At 42.9% G+C, this 15363-nt stretch overlaps 1 protein-coding gene across 2 annotated transcripts in view; it reads right to left on the reverse strand.

Annotated features, from left to right (window-relative positions):
• ENTPD3 (ectonucleoside triphosphate diphosphohydrolase 3) overlaps positions 1-15363 on the reverse strand; it is a 34688-nt gene that overhangs the window by 1895 nt on the left and 17430 nt on the right. For both annotated transcript variants that reach the window (XM_059161989.1, XM_059161990.1), the window contains exons 5-10: positions 13275-13425; positions 10770-10929; positions 9605-9838; positions 3083-3355; positions 2799-2909; positions 2275-2412 (exon numbers count right to left, since the gene is read on the reverse strand). In XM_059161989.1, coding sequence (XP_059017972.1) covers positions 2275-2412; positions 2799-2909; positions 3083-3355; positions 9605-9838; positions 10770-10929; positions 13275-13425 — 1067 coding nt within the window. The remainder of the gene's footprint in view (positions 1-2274; positions 2413-2798; positions 2910-3082; positions 3356-9604; positions 9839-10769; positions 10930-13274; positions 13426-15363) is intronic.

Consider the following 15363-nt stretch of genomic DNA (forward strand, 5'->3'; position numbering starts at 1 on the left):
GCTCAGTGGGTTAAAGCCTCTGCCTTCAGCTCAGGTCATGATACTAGGATCCTGGGGATCAGGCCCCACATCCGGCTCTCTGCTCTTTATTTATTTATTTATTTATTTATTTGACAGAGAGAAATCACAAGTAGTCGGAGAGGCAGGCAGAGAGAGAGAGGGAAGCAGGCTCCCCGCCGAGCAGAGAGCCCGATGCGGGACTCGATCCCAGGACCCCAAGATCATGACCTGAGCGGAAGGCAGCGGCTTAACCCACTGAGCCACCCAGGCGCCCCTAAATAAATAAAAATCTTAAAAGAAAAAAGATTTTATTTATTTATTTGACAGACAGCAAGAGAACACAAGCAGGGAAGTGGGAGAGAGAGAAGCAGGGTCCCCGCTGAGCAGGGAGCCCTATGTGGGGCTCAGTCCCAGGACCCTGAGATCATGACCTGAGCCGAAGGCAGACACTTAACTGACCGAGCCACCCAGGTGTTCCTGATTTTTTTTTTTTTAATTTTCAGACTTTCCATGTCCTTACCCTTAACACATAAGGGTTTCTCTTACAAACAACATATGCTTGATTTTTAAAAATCCAATCTGACAATATCTGTCTTCTAACTGGTAGGTTTAGTCCAATTATGATTATTGTGATTATGGATATATTTGGACTACTTCTTTCTTATATCTTAGTTTAAAACTTTTAATTGGTGCTCCTTTACTTTTTCTTTATTTTTTCCTTTCTTGCCTTAAAAATGTTATATAAATAAAGTCTGCCTTTACAAGAGGAGCATTTTAGGCCCCTCTTATGACCCTGCTCCCTTCACACTGGATATCAGATATATTCGAATTTTGGGTTGTTATGGATAGAATCTTTTACTTTTCTTTAGTCTAAGTTTTCTTTTTCCTTTTTAAAAATACACATTTTGGGACACCTGGGTGGCTCAGTTGGTTGGACGACTGCCTTCGGCTCAGGTCATGATTCCAGAGTCCGGGGATCGAGTCCCGCATCGGGCTCCCAGCTGCATGGGGAGTCTGCTTCTCCCTCTGACCTTCTCCTCGCTCATGCTCTCTCTCACTGTCTCTCTCTCTCAAATAAATAAATAAAATCTTAAAAAAAAATAAAAATACACATTTTAAGCCACCACATCATTTATTCTTCCTGCCTATATTTTTATAACATTTCCAGGATTTATTCCTCTTCTTATTTGATTTTTTTTCCTCTAAAAGTATTTTTGGCAACCCTGTGTGGCAAATCTTCTAAGTCTTTTTATGCCTTCATGTTTAAATACCAATTTGGCTGTATATAAACTTCTTTATGAATAAAGGAAAAGGATTTGAAAGCTGGAATTCTGTATCCATCCAAACTGGTATCCAAGGGAACATCACTTTCTGTTCGCATAATGTACTTTCCTGCTAATTAGATTCATTAAGAAGCAAAGCTTAGAGAGTACATGCCACCAAGAGTCCTTGTATGTCTCCAGACAGCCTTAGCTTTTTGTAGATGACTCAATTTTATTTATGTAAAAGTAGACAGTCACAGGCCTAATGCTGGCTATTGATTGGTTTAATCTAATTATTGCTAAAGCTAATATCAAACAGACGGACTCCAGGCTTTATATCAGCTATTCCTGAGATGAGAAAATTCTCCCTGAACCTGGGGAACTTAGGTTGGGTTCATATCAGCAAGGCTGAGTCTTTCCTGAAAACAAAGCCTGGCGGGTGACCAGCCAAAGAGCCACCTGGTGACACTTGGGGATTCCAGCTTCAGGCCATCCTGGATACTTGACCGTAAATCCAGTGACCTCAGACACATTCCTTACTTCATAGTTGTAAATCCCTCATACTCTCTGCTACCCTGACATCTGTGTAAAATGGACAGCAGTTAGTTACCAGCCTCTTAAAGAATCACTGCCCTATTTAAAGTTTCTTTTCATGATGATAAGTCTGATCCTTAAAATATTTGTTCATACACTCAGCAAACATTCAGTAAACACCTTTTAGGTTCTCGCTCCTGTGCTGAAGGTAATGAGACAGGTCCTGTGCTCGAGGAGCTCAGGGTCTGTGAGTTCTTGGCCTCTGATCCCAACCCCCGATGTGGAAGGGTCCCCCAGGGACACCTCCTCTGGATTCTCCACCATCCCTCCCGGAAAGCTCACAAGGGATTCCCAGTCTCTCCAGCTTCCCCCCAGCAAACTGAAATCACCAATACCCTCCAAATGTCTGCATTTCTTCTGCACCTATACACAAACCTTTAGAGAGGAAGAGGAGAAAACAACCTGTGCCTTGACTTACTTCTTTTTTAAAATGTATTTGGGGCCAGGTCTCCTCAGTGAATCTGTATCCATTCACAAGCAAGTGGTAGATATAGTGGGCTGAGAAGCAGTAGGAGCGGGCATACACCTCATCAAACCTGGGGAGCAGCAGCGGGAGCTGAGGAGGAGGTTCCAAACAGATGAGGCAGGCATGTTTGACAACACGTGTTTCAGAACACATTTTAAAGAATCTCATCCTGTAGAATTTCATAATACCATCACCATAAAACAATCCAATTGTATCACATCATAACGAAAATACCCCTCTGCAGTACGGGGTACACTACCTGCTGTCATAACCATCGTGCCTGTGATCAGAACATTCATCTACAATGCGGGTAGGAGGCAGGTTCCCTTATTACCCCATTTTGTGGATGTTGGGGAAGCACAACAGCATAAAGTCCAAACTTGGAACACACACACACCCACACACAAATGAAATACACTTGGCTCCGCTCACTGTGTTGTACGGGGGATGTTGCCCCTTTCTCTTTAAATACTGACCTGACTCCAACTCTCTGAGCAGAAATCCCAGGTGCTTGAGTTGAAGGCGTTCAGGGAAAAGCTCCCCGAAAGATTGAAAGCACTTGCTGTGTAGTAGAATCCTGCAAAAGCCTGGAAGGGTGTTGCGGAGAAGGAAGTCAGTTCTCAGAACGGGATACATTATGGAGCTTTAGGGGTGGGGAATAAGAAAGTGGGCAAACAGGGCAACAGAAGAGAATCAGAAAGGGGAAAGCTAAATCTTCAAAGGGGGAGAAAGGGAAACTTTTGGTGGTTTTTGCTCTTACCACGAATGCCCCTTTAACTTTTGGCTGATAAACCCCATCAAAGGAACAGTCTTCTTGGTCATGGCAAGCTTGGAAGTCAAACAGGAAAGCCACCTTTTCCCTACACAGTGATGGGTCCCCGGTTCCTTCAAAGGTGATGACGTCATCAGGGTCGTAATTTCCAGGTCTCAGGTCTGCTGTGCACAGGCTGTCAAATATGTAGCCCCCAGTGAGGGTAGTGACATAATTCCGAGGGTAACAGGGGTTGATGATACTGGTTTTGGTGGGAGAATTCTGTGGGTACAAGAGGGAGGTGTCAGAAACCACTCTTCTGTGGAGGGCCAAAGTGTTTCCCTCTTGCAAATCCTTACAATGGCTACCCTCCCATGCCAATAGAGACATGGATGGAAAACATGCCATTTTATGTCAGTGTGCACTTGAAGGCAACTCCAGTGGGGGTGGGTGAACCTGCACTGAGCACAATGCCAGGTCCTCATTCACATTATCTGACCCACCCCTTAAGACAGTCCTGGGAAGCAGGTTTTATGAAATCCATTTGGATGGGAAAACAAGACATGCTTAGATTAACTGATCATTTTTAAAAGATTTTATTTATTTATTTGAGGGGGAGAGAATGGGGGGGGGTGGGTCAGAGGTGAAGCAGACTCCCCGCTCAGCGGGGAACCTGATGTGGAACTTGATCCTGAACTCCAGGATCATGACCTGAGCTGAAGGCAGTTGCTCAATCAACTGAGCCACCCAGGTGTCCCCTAGATTAATTGATCATTTTTAATAGAGTATCACCTATCCACCTGAGAAAATAATCCAAAAGGTTACCAATAGGTGTATTATGAAAATTAAGGTTCCCTCCCAACTACTTCTAGCCACCAGATCCCTTCCCTAGAAAGTAACCATGATTGCCAAATTTTGTGATTTCCTGCCAGAGATACTTCTTGTATGCATATGCAAATATCTTTTCTTCTCCCTCTTCCTTTTTCTAAAAACAATAAACAATAAACTCTATCCACAGTTATGCCCCTTGTTTTTCTTACTTTAAAATATACCTTTCTGTCTCAGTCGGTTAAGCCACTGCTTTTAGCTCAGGTCACGATCCCAGGCTCCTGGGATCGAGTTCCACATCGGGATCCTTGCTCAGCAAGGAGCCTGATTCTCTCTCTGCCTCTGCCTACCACTTTGCCTGCTTGTGCTCGCACTCTGACTGAATAAATAAAATCTTTTAAAAAAATATATATATATATACCTTTTTCATCTTTCCCGTTGTACATATAAAATGGCCTCTTCTTTTAAGAGGCTGCATAGCATTCCACTGTACCAATAAACTACAGAGGAGATTCCTTAGATAAGAAATGTGCATATGAATATTTAGATGGTTTCCAATCATTCTGCCATTATAAACAAGGCTGCAACAAGTATCTTTGTTACATATAAATCTTTGATCGATTTGTAATTTATTTGGTATAAAGATTGTAGAAGGGAATCTGACTTTATTTCTTTCAAATGACTATCCAATATTTTATGTACTGATGAAAAATCTTATCTTATGCTAAATCCCAAAGCATGTTTGGTTCTATTTATGGACTCCCTTTTCCAGGGAACTGGATTTGAACTCTGTCCAATTTCAAAGCCACTAAGCATCTCCTGTTGTAAAGTCTTGACTTGGACAATACTTATTCTAAGTCTTTCAATTTATTGATGTAGGAAATTGAGATACACAATGAAGTAATGAATTATTTAACAAAGGCCAGTGACAGGACTCCACACATAAGCCTACGGAAGTCCAACACTCATCCAATGTAACTCTAATGACTATCCTCTAGGATGTCTTAATGTGACTGACTCTGTGGAGGCAGAAAAGAGGCTTCTTTCTGCTTCAGTGGTATGAAAAAAATCCATGATTTTCAAAAATTGCTATGTCTACTGTAACATAATAGGGTCACCAGGGTCACACACCAGGGTCACCCTATGGCTGAAATATTGATTTAGGGGGGGGTAGAAATCAGTCAACTGGTTATTTAATTTCCCCCTCCAAATCTGACGTACTTATTAAATAGTTAAAATAAAATAAATTGCTTCTGGCTTGGACTGGAGAAGAAGCAAGATAATATCAATTATTTCTGGCTTGGAACATAAAAGCAGCTCAGTAAAGATCATTTTTTTTTTTTTTAAGATTTTATTTATTTATTTGAAAGAAAGAGAGCGAGTGTGCATGCAGGCGAGCGTGAAGAGGGGGAGGAGCCGAGAGAGAAGCAGACTCCCTGCTGAGTGTGGAACCAGATGTGGGGCTCTGATTCCAGGACCCTGGGGTCATGGCCTGAGCCGAAAGCAGATGCCTAACTGACTAAGCCACCCAGGTGACCCTAAAGATCATTTCTGTACTCTTTCTGGAGTTTGAACAATTGTGATGTCATTCTTTAAATATAATTTGCCAATGGTCCAAGTTGCTCAGGCCCTCAACATTCAACAAATCTCCCGTGAACTTAGTGTGTGCATGGCACTGGTAATAAAGGGTTAACCATTAGAACTGAGGGCAAAAAAGTCCACTGGTAAACTGCAGCATAACTTGGTCTTAGAATACATCCCATCAAAAGTGGAAAAATAGTGATAGGAACTATCCTCAACAGTGATGGAAACTATTAAAAGAACACACCAGGAAACTAATTTAAAAGGAAGGTACAGGACCAATAATGAAAACTACATTTTATTGGAAGATACAAACCAAGGATAAATAAATGGAAGGATATTTTATAATTCTATTTGGGGATTCATAATATCATCGATTAGCTAACTTTTTACCATATTCATTTTCAGTCAATGCAACTACCATCATAATTTCAATGAACAAAAACTTCCTGTTACTGCTTAAAATGATTTTGAAGTTCAGAATTAATGTCTGAGACTAAAAAAACAAACCACTGCAACTAGAATAATTGGCTCAAGAATGGAGAAATGGATGAACTGAACAGGAAATCTAGAAACAGATCTTCCTTATCCAAGGACTTATTAGTGGGATGTCTCAGAACCCCTGAAATTATCAGGTTGCAAAAAGTCATTACAACTTTGTTGGTGGGAGTTTTTTTTTTTTTTTTTAAGATTTTATTTATTTATTTGACAGAAAGAGAGGTCACAAGTAGGCAGAGAGGCAGGCAGTGGGTGGGAGGTGCCGAGCAGAGAGCCTGATGTAGGCCTCAATCCCAGGACCCTGAGACCATGACCCACCAAGACGCCCAAGGTGGTTTTTTAATTTTGTTGGAAGATTGCCTATTTGTCCAATTATATAAAAAATACACCTATCCTTCGATTTTATCCCACGGAAGCAAAATCATCAGTTCATAAGGTTATATGCACAAGAGGCTTTACTGGCCTATTATTGCTGCAGCGAAACAGGACATAGCCCGGTGTCCATCAGGATAGGCATGGTTGACAAACTGTGAAATACTAACGGGTAAAGAAAATAAGTTATCTATCAATCTGGAAAGTCAAGAGCACGACGTTATCAATCTGTGAACAGTGAAGACATTTAGTGAATTGGGTTGGAATGAGATTCTTTCATTTTTGCTTTAATACTTTTTTGCATAGTTTGACATTTTTACAATAAAAATACCAAAAGGACTTTATAACAAAAAGATTAGTCCTTTATAACAAAAGGACTAATACAATTTTTCTTTTTATTTTTTTATTTTTTTTTTTTTTAAGATTTTATTTATTTATTTGACAGAGAGAGATCACAAGTAGGCAGAGAGGCAGGCAGAGAGAGAGAGAGGAGGAAGCAGGCTCCCTGCCGAGCAGAGAGCCCGATGCGGGACTCGATCCCGGGATGAGAGATCATGACCTGAGCCGAAGGCAGCGGCTCAACCCACTGAGCCACCCAGGTGCCCCTACAATTTTTCTTTTTAAATAATAGTACTTGGAATATTATGTATCTATAAAAATAATAATTTCAAAGGATATTGAACAACATAGGAAATTGCTCATGGTATATTTAGATAAAAGAAATACTAGGTTAGGTAAAAGGAAAAGCTGGATATAAAACTATATATACCATATGAAGCCAAATTTGTAAATAGACATACTCGTGCACGAAAAAGGAGCTGGAAGAAAATGCAATAGTATGTTTAAGGTGGTTAATTCTAGGGTTTTTTGTTTTATTATTTATATTTTTTGTGTTTGCTTTTTCTAAATTTTTTCATTCGACATGTCTTACTTTAAAAACAAAAGAGGAGCGCCTGAGTGGCTCAGTGGGTTAAGCCTTTGCCTTCAGCTCAGGTCATGATCTCAGGGTCCTAGGATCGAGCCCTACATTGGGCTTTCTGCTCAGCAGGGAGCCTGCTCCCCCCCCCCCACCCCGCCTACTGCTCTGCCTACTTGTGATCTCTCTGTCAAATAAATAAATAAAATCTTAAAAAAAAAGAAAGAAAGAAAGAAAGAACTTCCTTAAAGAGGGGAGGCAGGATAGTTAATACATGTCCCTAGCGTCCAACGGGCTCCAGTGCTGGGCCAACTGGAGGATTGTTCATATAAAGACAGTTTGCAAGGGTTTTATTAATTCTCACCACACTGCGACAGGTAAGGAAACCAGACCCAGACTGGCAGGATTTACTCAGGCAGTAACGTTCATGATGTAGTCATCTTTGTGAACCTTCTAAGTCGGGGCCTGGTAACACTTACTTGGCACATGAAAGTATTGGTCAGGCAAGTCTGGGCATGCAATTGTGGGCGATCCTCAGCACACCCGGATCCTTCCCCTCACCTGAGTCAGAAGGCTTTGAGGGCGGAACCACCCTCTCAGGCATCCAGAGATTACCAGGCAAGTTGGAGAGCTGCCTCCATCCCTGTGAGCTGACTGGCCACAGTAGAGGCTGGGGTCTCCCACCTCTGTGCCCAGGCCTGGGTTCACACCTACGTTCTCAAACCCAAGTGGGACCTCAGACAGGTGTAGTATTCACTTCTGTATTATAGATTCTTGGATAATCGCTCTTTAATAATCATTATAAAAATAAAAACCACACACACAAACATTCCTCAGGGCCAGCCAAATTTAGGAAGTGAGCTTCTCTGACCTTCACTCACCCTGGGAAAAGGATGATTTCACCTGCTCCCTTTCTCCTGTTTCAAGTTCAGAGGAGACCCTGCCCTCCACCCTTGTCAGGACTAGAGCTGGAGGGAGGGGCATTAAGCATTGCTAGAAATAAAAGGAGATGGAGAAAAGAGGTGTTTCCAGAACTTCTGCCCTGGAAAGAAGCATGCTGGCTGAAATATGTTAGTGAGAAAGCAAGAGGAATGGTGGTTATGGAGACCTTGCTAGGGAGGCTTGATGGGGTTCCCTGTGGGGTTTGGTTTGGCCAAGTGGAGGTGGTCTAAGTCTGGGGTGGGCATTGGGTCTGTTGAGCCCCAAGTGCTGCCTTCAGGGTCCCCCACTCTGTCATTCCCAGGCAGTGCTCAGTCTCTCCCAACAATGCCCACCACATGCATGTATACTGAGGCTCCGACCTTTCCTGGGAGGTTCAAGGAGAAGCTCTGGGGAGCAGACCAGATCTGGAGGGTGAATTCTCACACACAGCCCTGCGTGACAACCTGGTAAATGCAGTAGTCTGAAGATGTCAGTTTTGCTGATGGCACTTTGGTGAGCCAGACCATTTCCCCCCGCAGGTTAGGGGCTGGGAGAACACCACTTCCTTTCTTAATTGCCAAAGTGGGTGGGAGGGGTGGGGGTTAACCTATGGTGCTGTGCCCACTATGTTCACAGGCTGACCCAGCCCTTGTCCCCTGCCCCTGGGTCCCACCGAACGCCAGGATCTGTAGCCTCTGGTTGTTCTCTTGCCCCTCTAGGTGGTCAAAGTCCCTTTCCTTCATCTTTCATTTTCCTTTCTCAGCCATGCATGTCTGAGATGGAGGTCACCTGATCACTGGGGTTTGGGGTCTTGAGTCTCATCCATGGGGCCTGTGCTTGCTGACACACACCACACTAACACTGAGTTTAACTTAGTGGCAGCCTTCCAGCAGATGGCTGAACTAGCCATCTGGGACGTGGAGCACTTACCATGTGAGCTACTGACCAATGTGATGCAATTCTGTTACTCAAAATCCCACCGTATAAAGGGCATCAAACCTGCCTAATATAGGCCCTTCTAAAAGGAGGCTGAGCCCCGGGAAGGCTCGGTCCTCTCCCCTGTCAGCAAGTATTTCTCTTGGGACCACTTTTATTATTTGCTCCGCACTCAGGGGAGTTGCAAAATTCCCAGGCTTATTTAGCTATTGGTTTAAAACAGTCTGTGTCCTTAAAGGGATCCCAGGTCTTGAGTCATTTACAAAACATCTGGTGCCCTGGAATTCCCCTAGATCTAAGATTCAAGTTCACTGGAAGTGGTCAATACAACAGAGAGAGAGAGAGCTTGGACCCCCACGAGTAAACTGGAACATGCTCTCATTTCTATCCACATTCTAACTGGAGTGGAAAGGACAGGCCCCAGAAGCCAAGGCCCCCTCCCCTCAAGACCCCCCACCTCCGCGCCCCGGCTCAGGTACCTGATGGAGTATTGCCAGAAACCTCTTCTCAGCCTCGTTCCGGCCATAGCACTGGAAGCTATGTGTGTAGAGCGTGTACACATAGCCGTACAGCGACACTTTCATGATGTGGCTCGTGTTCAACCCTACATTCTCTCCAGCTGCAAAGGATATTTGGGTGGAGGCGCCACCTAAATCCAGGGCACCTGTGGTCTCCACTCCATTTGGATGCACCCACATATGCCACAGGTTCTTCTGCACAGTGGGAAAAGGAAGCAAGAGAAAAGTTGAGAGGCACTATCTTTGTCTGCCCAAGGCTCTCCATCCAAGACCCTTCTCTTATTGCTAAGAAGCATGACATGGGGAACATCTGGGGGCCAAATCTCTCCTTTATTTCAAGGGTGGTGAACTCAAATGCTTTCAGAGGCTGGGCAGGCAACAGAAATGAGTGAAGATTAGGTGTAGATAATTGAGAAATGGTGGGGACTGTGGCAAATTGGGGACTACATGAGCTACACTCTGTTCCAGTTGTCATGCGGAATGTGAGTCCACTGTAACCAGTGCTTCCAAATTTTAGGGGTGTGTGGGGCTCAGGGCAAGCTAAAAATGTGGTTTTTATATGAAATTTCCAACTATTACTTGTTGGCAATTAATTAAAATTTAAGAGTATATCTGAAGGGAACAAACGAGGCCTTGGGCTGGATATGGTTTATGCCCTCTGTAACATGGTGATTATCTCTTGGAGTTGGCTTTCCTTTGAACAGGGGCAGGGCATGTGGAGTCTGCAGTGAATGGACCTGGGGACACAGGGTGACTTGGGAAGTCTGAGGTCTCCAGAAATTACAGAGGGCTGTGAAGTTTTGGGAAGGGTCATTCTCCAGTTACTTTTCAAAAGACCCATAGGCTTTAGATTTAGATCCTTCCCACCTCCAATTTCTTATTAACTAGTGAAGTGAGGATATTCCCTCTCCTGTGTGCTTTGGTCCTGCTTATGATGCAATGTTTCTGCCCCAGCCAAATGTGTCTTTTCTTAGCTATTGTCTCATAGGTGTTTCCTTAATGCATTATGTGATAGCGTTGACACAGGACAGATGCCCCTGTCAGCATGCACCTCTGCTTTAAGTGACCACCCACAGGGGATAAGATAAAGAGCAAGATTAAAAACCATGCATTTGTTTTCACACACCTCCAGGAAATTTCCCATTAAATAGTTGGCTGTAATCCATCCATATATCCCTTCCTCTTCCCCAGAAATGATTTGAGCACCCCTAAAATCAAAGGGCTGGGACTTGAAGTAGTTTTGGATGCTTGCAAGGACTTCATTAGCTGCTGTTTCATTTTGTAACCTATGCAAGGCACAGAACACAAAAGGCTGAGTGCCTGGACAAGAGAGTCTTAAAGTCACCTCACTCAGGTGAAAAGGTAAACCTCCCCACCCGTCTGCTGGCAGGGACGATTCTCCAGACGTGTGCAAAAATGGCAACTCTTTTGCAAGTTGAAGGCTCCTAGGCAACGGTGAAGGCAGATACACTTGTTACCTGTCAAACTGCCAATCAGAAAAACAGCATCAAGTAAAAATACCCCTTGTCCTCTCCTCCCTCACCGGTGCCCACCCCATTCTCTAACAACCAGTTAACCAAAAGAGCCTTCTGCTTAACCACCATTGCTTTGTCTCAGATCAGCACCGGAAAGGGGACTGGTGAAGCCATAGGGGTGGCATAATAATCTCCTGGGGGCACCACATAAAGGAGCCCTCAGCAGTCCAGAAGGAAGGGAAATCTGAGGAGGGGGGGGGGAGGAAGAAGATTGAGTTTCCAGCAGTCCTTGCTTTGCTCCTGGGGAGGGCTTCATCATGATGGGTGTGATGGCCATCATGGTTGTAACTGGATTGAAATCCATCAGTGTGCTGATCCACAGTAGAGTGGCAACACAGCATTCCTATGTCACCTAATGATGTAACATTGTAACATTCATTTGCTGCCATTTTACCTTATAGAAAAAGATTCACTTGGGAGATTATTTTCCCTTTCATTAGTGGGTTAAGAAAGCCAGGGGTACCAGTTCACTCTTGGCTCAAGAAGAACGAACCATGTCACAACCAGAGGGTCATGCTAATTCTGGAGCAAATTATCACTGCTCAGAAAATAATTCGAGAGTTTTCCTAGTTTTATCAGCTTCCATCCCAGAGGATTCTCGTTATTTCTTTTTTTACATTTGACTTTTCTAGCAATTAAAATGTCAGCCAGCTCCTTAGAAGGAATGGATCACCATCAGAAAGTTTACAAGGAAGAGATAATATTTAATTTATTAAAATGAGACATTCACTGTGTTCCCAAGTGGTGCACTTCCTAGTCCATGGTTTTTGTCATGAGCTGTAAATCAAAAAGTCTTTTACTTATTCCTCACTGGGAGGACTGAGAGAAAAAGCAATTAAGAAAAATTTGGGTGCTTTGTCTGCATAAGAAAGAAAAGGCAGAAGGAAAGAATTTCTATATCATTTCTATTTCAGGTAAACACAATCATTTTGAAACACCCTGCAGATTCCAAGAGGGAGCAAAGAAATCCAACTTTCTCCCACGTTCTGCTTGGTCAACCAGGACATAGGAATAGAAACAAGGAGAGAAAAACCACAAGGAAAAGGCCCAATCCAACTGAGGGCGCTCCCTGATTTCTTTTTTTTTTTTTTTTTTTAAAGATTTATTTATTTGACAGACAGAGATCACAAGTAGGCAGAGAGGCAGGCAGAGAGAGAGGAGGAAGCAGGCTCCCTGCTGGGCAGAGAGCCTGATGCGGGGCTCGATCCCAGGACCCTGAGACCATGACCTGAGCTGAAGGCAGAGGCTTAACCCACTGAGCCACCCAGGCGCCCCACTCCCTGATTTCTTTTAATGATCATGTTGAAGTGGTTCTGTTTGTTTGTTCCTGTGTATCTTCCTCATGCCCACACATATAATTTTATGTTACTGGCACTGTAGACAAAGTGGCTTTGAGGCAGGATGAGTGTCATCTTTGGGGACTAAAGCCTTATTTTCAAAGTTTGGAGCAGCCTCTACCTTCGGTAGATTTAAGTTTGATGTTTTAAAAACTATTTTTCTTTTATTTCAAGGTCAAGGAAATACAAAAATAGAAGAAAAAAAAGAGAACGGGCTCTCAAAGACAGTGCAACTGGGCTGAAAGTTTGCAAATTTAGAAGGATCTTCTTAGTTGAGTGAAATGAGCTCTTTGTTTCCTAATAGCTCTAAAGACTTTGACTGGGGTGAAGTGCAGAAATTCCACTGTTTTCCAGCAGATTCCTGTGGCATTGTTTACATGGGTAGAAGCCACATAAATATGGGCTGCACTCAATGCAGCAGGCTGCACACAGGTATCAAAAGACCAGGCATGAAAAACAATTTTCACTTTTCTAAAGAATTAGAGGTACACCCCATGAGAGTCCATATTACCTTCCTTTCTTCCAGAGTTATCAGGAAAATCACCAACGGGGAAGGGAATCCATTTTAGAATTATTTCTTTCTGGGTATTAAAATAAAGCCTGAAAATTTCCTAGCTTTTGAAGCCTACATTTATGGCAGAATATGGGCTTCTTTCTTTTGGATTTGTTCCCAGAAATACAGTTACATTCTTGGCAGGGTTCAACACATTCTTGGCTATTTTGATCAGATGGGCTCCTTGAGGCCATTCCAGCCCTTACCTCAGCAAGCGCATCCCAGCCGTGGCCCCCAGGTAAATGCAGGTGGATCTATGGAGGTGGGCTGGAATCTGTCTCTTGACTTTTTGCATGCAATCCTCAAAGGCTTTGGGGACATCTTGGGGGTTTTTCCCATAGCTGGAGATCCCAGAGCCTGAAGAGCAAGCAGTCAGCACTTCTTAGCATTCCCAGGAACTAATAAGAGCTGTACAACTTCCGAATAGAAAACAAATCAGCTTTGAAAATTAATGGCTTTGAGTACGGGGGGTTGAACAACAGGTGGATACGTTAAGTCCCATGTGGTCACACTGATGACTCAACTCCCAAAATATGGAAGGGAAAAACTATAAAACTAAAGGTATAAATAAAACTCAGGAGAAGAGTATAAGGAACCCCACTGCACCCATCTCCCAGCTTCCACAAGGATCAACTCTTGTTTCATCTCTCTCTGCCCACAGAGCAAACTGCAGATACGGTATCCTTTCATTCTCTAAACACTTCAGTATGTTTCACTAACAGACAAAATTTCTTTTTGTTGCTGTTGTTCAGAAATAATCCATCTTATTGGCCTTTTGCTTCTCTAGTCTCCTTTCGCACTACTTGCCTCTGGCAAGCTCACTTGTTTTTTATTTCGTTTTGTTTATGAAAGATTTTATTTTTAAGGAATCTCTACCCGCAATGTGGGGCCTGAACCCACAACCCTGAGATCAAGAGTCACACACTCCACTGACTGAGCCAGCCAGGAGCTCTGGGAAGTTCATTTCTTGACAGAACTTGCACCAAATAGATTTAAAGACATAGTCAAGGTGGAATAGGAAAAAGGAAACAAAAATTCAAACCTATGTCCCATGTGTTCAAACATGGGAAGTGTTTAGAATAAAGGAATCTTGTCATGATTTGTCCTCAGGATACATTTTTGTATACCTATATATAATTTAACAAGATGTCATCCTACCCCAAAGTAACATACCTAGAGAGACATATAACCCAGACAAACCCATGACGGAGTTCCTCAGTTAGGTCAGAAATCTCCATGAAGCTGAAATGAATGGTCGCAGAAAGAACTGAAAGTAGAGTTACGCAAGATTTCTTTTTTAAAGAATTATAACCACTGCCCATAAAAATTAAAAAGAATCCTTTAACAGAACCAAATTCTAGTGAAGGTGCACATTTTCTCCATATACCCCCCCTAGATCCCCCCCACCTCTTTCTGTCCAACCAGTTTGTTTGAATTAGAGTCCAAATCAACTCCATCCATTGCAATTGGTTGGTATGTTTCTTAATTCTCTCTTATCCAGGAGTTCCATCCTCCCTTTTTATTTTTCCCTTGAGATTAAAAGAAAAATTTCCTTGCAATTTCATTTGTCTTATGGAGTTTTCCACAGGCTAGAATTTGCTGACTACATCCCAATAGTTCATGTAACATGCTGTTGAGTTCTGGCTTTTCCTATAAATTGGTAATCAAATGCAGAGGCTCAGTCAGATTCAGGTTTGGACTTTTTCAGAAGCAGTAATTTATAGGGATTAGTGTGCACTTCCAGCCTGAGGCACACACATCTGGCTACTTCTCTTTGTGCTGTGAGCAGGCTTCAGAGATCATTGCTTGGACTCGTTAGCCCAGTAGGGTTTATGAAATGGTGATGTTTTACTTCCATCTTTCTTGCTTCACTTATTACCCAAATACTTTCCTAAGAGGAAAACTTCTTTCTGGTCAACTATTTGGTAACCCTATGGTACAGTTTGTACAGGAAAGGCAGGATAAGTGCTTGAATCTTTCTCCTTCATCAGCTTAAGAAATAGGGATTGCATGTCCCTTATCCTCCTAATTTATCCAATGAAGGATTTTGTTTGTTGTATATCTTTAGGAACATACGAATTTGAAGATATATTTGATGTGTTTCAATTCATTGCTGTTATTCTTATTAATGGTCCCATTGTTGGCCAGTGGAGTTCTCTTCAACATGAGCCCTGAGTCCTTTAGATATGGTCCCAGAAAACTTTGAGTCTCTGCTCTCTGATATTAGTTGTGTGATCTTATACACTTCTTGCCCCAGCTCAGGAATTAGCCATTTCTCCAAGGAGTCCTGGCTTT

Source organism: Mustela lutreola, chromosome 2, assembly GCF_030435805.1.
Source record: "Mustela lutreola isolate mMusLut2 chromosome 2, mMusLut2.pri, whole genome shotgun sequence".
NCBI lineage: Eukaryota > Metazoa > Chordata > Mammalia > Carnivora > Mustelidae > Mustela > Mustela lutreola.